The 8,734-nt window shown below is 42.9% G+C and overlaps 1 protein-coding gene across 1 annotated transcript; it reads right to left on the bottom strand.

Moving 5' to 3' along the window:
• Positions 1-1,524: 1,524 nt before the first annotated feature.
• Positions 1,525-2,265, bottom strand: LOC142175872 (uncharacterized). The gene is made up of 2 exons (XM_075242877.1): positions 1,907-2,265; positions 1,525-1,783 (listed from the first exon to the last, which is right to left on the bottom strand). The coding sequence occupies exons 1-2, from the start codon at positions 2,263-2,265 to the stop codon at positions 1,525-1,527; spliced, it is 618 nt and encodes a 205-aa protein (XP_075098978.1).
• Between the last annotated feature and the right edge of the window lie 6,469 nt (positions 2,266-8,734).

Here is an 8,734-nt window from a genome sequence, read left to right on the forward strand (position 1 = left end):
CAAAGTTCGTCGAGTGGAACAAATTACTGTATTTTTTAGAAAAACAATTTTGAAAAGCTTTGTTTTAATACAAGTGTCGTCGTTCCAAATTATGACATGCTATGAAAAGTTCTCCACACACGAGCATTTCTTCTTGAAAACTCTGTCCTGTTGATGTCGATCCTTCGCGATGATTAACAATGTGGTTGCTTGCCGTTGCTACTGCGTCGTAATTGGAACTAATGCATTACAAAGGTTTTTCCTAAGGTTATGGCCAAACGCTTTTAGGTTGCCTACGTATCCAAAATGAAATCAGGTTCGAACGTAGTTCGTGGATGAAGACAAAATATGATGAAGATGACCGAGCCTGACTCAAGCAGCCTATGTATCCAAATGGAATCAGGTCAAGACATAGTTCAATTACAATAGATGCAAAATTATGGGATTAAGAATGAAATGGCCGAGTCTGAATCAGACTTCCTACATATCCAAATGGAATCAGGCTAGAATATAGTTCAATTACAAAAGACGACTGAATCCGATGAGGATTGCCTACATATTCCTTTCTGAGGAAATCAAGCTAATGTAGTTCCAGAGCAACATACAAAAATGATGTTTGGATTTTCTATTACAAAATAAAGGAGGGAGAGAAACCGAACCCTACGTGGGTTGCCTACGTATCCCTCCATAACATCTCTTGATTGCGTCTGAGTTGATGGGCTTCGTATTAATTCTTCCATCCATTTCTTCCAAGATTAGATCTTCACCCGACAGTACTCGGTGAACCATGTAAGGACCTTGCCAATTTGGTGCGAACTTTCCTTTGGCTTCCTCCTAGCGGGGAAAGAATTTCTTCAGGACCAACTGCCCCAGTGTGAACTGGTGAGGCTTCACCCTTTTGTTAAATGCACTAGCCATCCTGTTCGGATATAGCTAACCATGTCAAACTGCATTTATTCTCTTCTCGTCAATGATCATGAGTTGCTCCTGTCTTACCCGTATCCACTCTGCATCGTCCAACTTGGCCTCTTGAATGACCCTTAAAGATGGTATCTCGACCTCTGCGGGTATCACATCTTCATTGTCATACACTAATATGTATGGCATTTCCTAAGTGGATGTTCTCATGGTGGTCCGATAACCCAGTAAGGTGAAAGATAGTCTCTCGTGCCATTGCCTATGATTGTCCACTATCTTTCGTAGAATCCTCTTGATATTCTTGTTGGCTGCCTCAACTGCCCTATTCATTTGTGGTTTGTAGGCTGTGGAATTGTGGTGGAAGATTCTAAACTTCTCGCATATTTCTCACATGAGGTCGCTATTGAGGTTAGCGGCATTGTCAGTGATGATCGATTTCGGTATTCCAAATTGGCGGACGATGTTTTTTCGAACGAAATCCGCCACTACCTTCTTTGTGAAGGCCTTGTAGGTAGATTCATAAACCCATTTAGTGAAGTAGTCGATGGCTACCAAGATGAAGCGGTGCCCATTTGACGCAGCGGGCTCTATAGGTCCAATCACGTCCATGCCCCAAGCGGTGAACGGCTACGATGAACCCATCACAATCAACTCATTCGGCGGAACCCAGATGAAATCCCCGTGAACCTGGCACTGGTGACACTTCTGTACGTAGCGGATACTATCTCTTTCCATAGTCATCCAAAAGTATCCAGATCTCAAGATTTGCTTCGCAAATGTGAACCCGTTCATGTGGGGTCCACATGTTCCTACATGAATTTCTTCCAATAACCTTGTTGCCTCAGCGGCATCTACATATCTCAACAAACCCAAGTCTGGGGTCCTCCTGTACAGGAGTTCCACATTAAGGAAAACATGATTCGCCAACCTCCCGAGGGCTCACTTCTGGCTAATAGTAGCATTTTTCGGGTACTCTCTGGTTGCAAGGAATCTCCTGATGTCGTGATACCATGTTTTACCATCTGTCTCTTCATCTACATGGAAGCAATAGGCATGTTGATCCCTAATCTCTACCTCAATAGGGTCGATGTAGTTCTTGTCTGGATGTTGAATCATGGATGATAGAGTAGCAAGGGCATCGGCGAACTCGTTCTGAATCCTGGGGACATGCTTGAACACAATCTTTGTGAACTTCTTGCATAGCTCTTTTACGCAGTGCAGGTATGGAAGTATCTTGACATTTTTGGTGGACCATTCCCCTTGGACTTGGTGTATCAATAGATCAGAATCCCCTATGACCAAAAGTTCTTTGGCGTTCACGTCAACTGTTGTTCTAATCCTAAGTATGCATGCTTCGTATTCGGTCATATTATTGGTACAAGGGAATCTTATCTTTGCCGATGCTAGGTAGTGTTGTACGGATTACCAAATTAGGACTGCCCCAATTCTAACTCCTTTGAAGTTTGTTGCTCAATCGAACAACATTATCCATCTAGGGTATGACTCTGCAATATCTTCTGCAGCAAATAATACCTCTTCGTCGGGAAAATACATAGTGAGTGGATCATAATACCCGTCCACTGGTTTCTCTGCGAGATGGTCAGCTAAAGTAGGCCCCTTGATGGCCTTCTGAGTTATGTACACAATGTCAAATTTGCTGAGGAGAATTTTCCATTTAGCTAGCTTTCCGGTCGGCATCGGCTTCTGGATGATATACTTGAGCGGGTCGAGTCGAGATATCAGATACATAGTGTATGCTGACACGTAATGCCTTAGTTTCTGGACGATCCAAGTCAGAGTACAGCAAGTGCGTTCTATCAAAGTGTATTTAGCCTCACATGGTGTGAACTTCTTACTTAAGTAGTAGATGGCATGCTCTTTTCTCTCAGTTTCATCATGTTGTCCCAATACACAGCCGAAGGCATTATCCAAGACTAAAAGATATAGTAATAATGGCTTCCTATGCTTGGGGGAACCAGCACTGGTAGATTTGACAAATATTCCTTAAATCTATCGAAGGCTTTCTGGCACTATTCTGTCCATTTTGTGACAGCATCCTTTTTCAGCAACATGAAAATGGGTTCACATATTACTGTGGACTGGGCTATGAAATGACTGATGTAATTTAGCCTACCTAGGAAACTCATCACATCTTTCTTACTATTGGTGGTGGCAATTCCTAAATGGCATTGATTTTTGATGGGTCCAGTTCTATCCCTTTCCTGCTTACAATGAAGCTTAATAGTTTTCTAGCAGGGACCTCGAATGCGTATTTTGTTGGATTTAATTTCAAGTTGTACCTCCGCAGGTGCTTGAAAACTTTCCTCAAATCGTCCAAGTGCTCTGAACTTTTTCGAGACTTGATGATGACGTTATCCATATATACTTTGATCTCCTTATGAATCATGTCATGAAAAAGGGTCGTCATGGCCCTCATGTAGGTGGCACCGGCGTTCTTGAGACCGAATGACATGACTCTATAGCAGTAAACTCCCCAAGGTGTGGTGAAGGCTATATTTTCTGCATCTTCCTCGTGCATCAAGATCTGGTGGTACACAGCGAAACAATCCACAAACGACTGTAGTTCATGCTTCGCACAGTTGTCGATGAGGATGTGGATATTTTATAGAGGAAAGTCGTCCTTTGGACTAGCTTTGTTGAGATCTCGGTAATCCACGCATATCTTGATCTTTCCGTCTTTCTTGGGTACTGGGATGATATTTGCCAACCAGCTGGGATAATTGGTGACCCTTACCATATTCGCCTCTATCTGCTTGGTCACTTCCTCTTTTATCCTCAAACTAAAATCGGGCTTGAACTTTCTGGGTTTTCGCTTGACCGACGGTCTGGCAGGATCGGTGGGCAGTCGATGCGAGACAATGTCAGTACTTAATCCTGGCATGTCATCACATGACCATGAGAACACATCGATGTATTGTCGGAGGAGTTCAACCAGTTTTCCCTCTGCTCGGCTTCTAAATGAATGTTGATTCTGGTTTCTTTCATGTCTTCTTCACTTTTGAGGTTGACCACTACTGTTTCTTCGAGGTTGGGCTTTTTCTGACTCTCCAAGTTGTTCGATCTCTTGTGGGAGATTATCTGGCATCATACTCTCGTCATACTCCTCGTAATCTGGGTCGTTTTGCTCGACGGTTTCGTTACATGTCACAATCGCGGAACGCGGGTTTTTATCATTTTGATTACTGAAAATAAAAACTAAGTATAAATGAAGCGGTAAATAAAGTTGCAAACTTTTAAGAAAATGATTCTTTTTATTTCATCAAAAGAGGAACGTCTAAACGTTCAAAAGAGGCAAATGACAAAAAGGTACATACACGGTGCAGACCGTAATTGACCGTGCGCTTTTCAAAAGAAAACTTTTATAGTTCCACACTACCAAGACCCCCGGCGAACCAAAGATGGACTGGCGGTCCAATTCCGCAGCTCTTCCCCAGGTTTGGCATCCCTGATGGTCAGTGTCTTGATGTTAGTCCCTTCATAGCATTCTTCAATCACATTCACAAACAACCTTCCCATTACATCGATGATATCATCTTCTGGTGCTGAACTCTGGCCCGTACCCGAAACATGCTCTGGCACATAAACTTTTTTCTCAAAGCTAACTGTATGATCTTTCCCTACCGGAGGCTGATATCCTATGTTGGACCTTCCCTTCTACCAATTATGTTCAATTGGCTACGTGATCTCATCTGACCTGGCTCCCAACCATGTTCCCGGTCTGTATCCATATTTCATCATTTCCCTCATATCTATCTTGGATCTATACGGCAACTGCATTCCCAAATTTTATTCAATCTCTTCTACTTCGGTGGTCTGCATGATTTCCACTGCATGGAAAGCAACTCCGTCTAGCCCTTCAATAAACGAGACATCATGCTACAAAAACCTGATTGGCCCTATTCGCCATGGACCACGATCTCCTAACATCCCCACTCAAATTTCATGCATTGGCGTAGAGTGGATGGGATGGCCCCTGCCATGTGTATCCAGGGCCTTCCTAGCAGCAAGTTGTATGAAGAATAAATATCCATTACTTGAAATAATATGGGAAATTCAACCGGCCCAATCTGCAAAGCCAAATAAATTTCTCCGATAACATCCTTCTACGAACCATCAAAAGCCATTACCCTCACATGGATTTCCTTGACTTCCCTCAAATGGATTCCCAACTTCCGCAGAGTAGAGAGCAGAAAAATGTTAACTCCTGACCCTCCATCAACCAACACTAGGGACACCACTTTTTCCCCACATTTGACAATGATATGAAGAGCTTTGTTGTGACTTACGCCTTCGACAGAAGTTCATCTCTTCTGAAAGTGATCATATTTGCTTCGACCATTTTCCCAATTGTTGCGGCCAATGCCTCACTGGTGGTATTATTTGGCCTACTTACCCCACTTAGTACATTAATCAGGGCATCCTTATGACTGTCGGACCATATTAGCAAATCCATAATTGATATTTGCGCCAGAGTGTTCTTCAGCTTCTCCTCCACGGAGTACTCTTTGGTCGACATTCTCCTCTAGAATTCGGCGGCTTCTGGGTCTGTTATGTTCCTTATTTGAATCTGCTCTCTTCCCAAATTCCCTCAATTTGCATCTTTAGGAGAGTAACATCTCCCTGACCTAGTCATATCGTGGGCTGCGGAAAAGACTGTCATCTTGGCCTTCCCCTTTTGTTGGTATGTCCATGGGACAGTTTTGTATTCACGACTCTCTTAGTCCCCTGTAGCAATGGCAGGTTGTCGCTGATAAATCAATTTTCAGTATCATGCCCAAGCACATTGGAATGGTAGACACACCTTTTAGTTGCATCAAAATACTTAGAGGGATACTCAGGAACCCTTCCTTCCACTGGATGTATCAATCCTGCTCTTCTCAATCTCTTGAACAATTGGACCAGAGGCTCAGCAATCGGGGTATAATATTTAGGACCCCTCTCGTCAAAATTAGGATGCGGGTGTGGTGCATAAGTGGGTCGGTTTTGGTGGGTAGTGGTTTGAACAGGAGTATATGGGCGTTGTGGGTTTGGGTTGTTATGGGCTCGAGGAGGGTTGTATTGAGGTTGGGGTTGGTAATATGGTTGGGTGTTATAGACTGGAGCGTAAGCGGGTGGTGGTGAATGGTTGTTTGGGGAATAGGAAGTGTTTCCGTGATGTGGGTTGGGTTGATAGTAAGGAAAAATTGTTAAGACTTCTTCTTTCTTCTTCTTTCCGCTACCGATTGACCCTGATTAGATTGCCTTGCTGGCCTCTTGCAGTGCAGCCATGGATTGTACTTTACCAGATTTTATACCTTCTTCTAAAAAATCTCCCATCTTGACCAGCACGGGGAATTTATGTCCCATGATTCCCATAAAGTTTTCAAAGTATATCCCTTTTTGGGCCCTAATGAAATAATTGGTTAATTCACTGTCGTCCAACGGAGGTTGTGCCCTGGCGGCTTCTGATCTCCACCGGCGTGTATATTTTTGGAATAACTCGGATGGATTTTTCTGCAGGTTCACCAGTGTGAACGGCCCGATCCCATAAAAGTGTGTTACAATATCCTGCCGAGGCAAACAATCCGATCCCATAAGAGTGTGTTACAATATCCTGCTGAGGCGAACGTCCCAATCCCATAAGAGTGTGATACATAATCCTACCGAAGCGAATGGACCGATCCCTTAAGAGTGTGATATATAATCCTGCCGAGGCGAACGGCCCGATCCCATTAGAATGAGAAGATTTAATGGGCCCTTGACCCCATGAATATACGTGTGAGTTATGAAATTTAAGGAAACTTTTCGATGAATATGCACAACGCAGGAGAGATTCATATAGGAGGAACAACTTCTACGGCTAATCAAGTAGCTCGTCAAAATGGCTAAAAAAGCAAGTCTAGTCTCTGGTCATAATGCAAATTCGAGTAATTAAACATGCAAGAATAACTCAAATAGTACAATTAAAGCATAACGTGAATCTAAGTCTAACCGGACATAATCAGGAATTCTAGCGTACGCATGGACACTCGTCACCTCATACGTGCGTAGCGCCCACAACGTGTAGCACATAATAAAAATAACACCTACAGTGTAAATTCCCCCTCACAAGGTTAGACAGGAGACTTACCTCGCTTCGAAGTTCCATAACCGGCTCCAACATCTCTCTAGCGCCTCAAACCAATGCCCATCAATCCGAAACTAGTCAAACAATCATGAAAACCAATAAAAATATACTCTAACACTCATAATTAATCAATTTATAACAATTACCCAACTCCGCTAGAAAAGTCAACAAAGTCAACCTCCGACCCACGTGACTGGATTCCCAAACTTTTCGAATATAAACATTACCCATAAAATCCCGAACTCGAATATATAGTTTATTCCTAATCTCATGTCCAATTTCGTGGTCAAAATCCAAAAATACCAAATTCTAGATTTCTTCCAAAATCCCACAATTTCTATAAATTTTAATGATAATATCCTTATACAACTCATGTATATAGCTCACAACAAGTGGGGATAACTTACCTCATAATACATGATGAAATCTCCCCTCCAAGAGCTCCAAAAATTGCCCAACCAAGTGAAAATGAGAGAGAAATGAACCAAATCTCGTATAAAAATAAAGTCTTCCCAGGTCCTTCCTATTTGCGATCGCGGAAGTACCCTCACGATCGCAAAGGCCAAGCCAGCCTTGCCCCAGATTTCTTCTATGCAAACGCGACCAATGAAACGCGATCGTGAACCTTTGCCTGAAAAACCTACGCGAACACGAGCCTAGTTCCGCGAACGCAAAGGCCAAGCCTTCCTGCCTCAGACCAACACCTTACGCGATCGCGAACTAATCCCTGCGATCACAAAGAACAACCTTCCAAACCCGGGCCACCTAACTAACACTTCGCGTTCGCGGCTCATTCTACACGAACGTGATGAACCAACTGACCAAGCACCGCGATCGCGAGCCCCCATATGTGATCGCAAAGTACAACTTCACCAAGCTCCCAACCAACACTACACAATCGCGAGCCCTTCATCGCGACCAACCAGCAGCTTCAAGAGAAGATGAAATGGTCTGAAACCATCCCGAATCACACCCGAGGCCCCTTGGACCCCATTCAATCATGGCAACAAGTCCCAATACCTTAACCAAACTTGTCCAAAGGCTCGAAACGCCACATATAACATTAAAAATATGAATCTACGATCACAATCTTTCTTTTAACTTTTAAACATTCAAATTTCGATGAATGCGTCCGAATCATGCTTAAACATTTCGGAATGATGCCAAATTTTGCGTACAAGTCAAAAATCATGATACGGACCTATTCCAAGGCTCGGAATCCCAAAAGGATATCGATAATACCAAAGTCCTATTCAAACCAAACTTTTAAAATTCTAAAACCCTCAAAATGCCAACTTTCCATAGTAAGCACTGAAATGCTCCCGGACCACCCGATACTCAACTCTAACATACACCCAAGTCCGAAATTATCATAAGAACCTATTGGAACCTTTAAATCTCTATTCCGAGGTTGTTTACTCAAAAATCAAACCTTGGTAAACTCTTACAACTTAAAGCTTCTGAATTGAGAATTTTCCTTCCGAGTCAACTCCGAACTTTCCAAAATTTAATTCCAACCTCGCGTACAAGTTATAAAACATGAAGTGAAACTACTCAAGACCTAAAACCACCAAATGATTCACTAGAACTCAAAATAACCGATCGGGTCGTTACAGCGGCAGCCGCACAACTTGGTATGCATCTACACTTGAGCTTCTATGGCCGCACTTTTCCTTTTGTGGCTGTAATTTTTGGCAAGGCTTCACTCTT

Source organism: Nicotiana tabacum, chromosome 22 (genome assembly GCF_000715075.1).
Source record: "Nicotiana tabacum cultivar K326 chromosome 22, ASM71507v2, whole genome shotgun sequence".
Lineage (NCBI taxonomy): Eukaryota > Viridiplantae > Streptophyta > Magnoliopsida > Solanales > Solanaceae > Nicotiana > Nicotiana tabacum.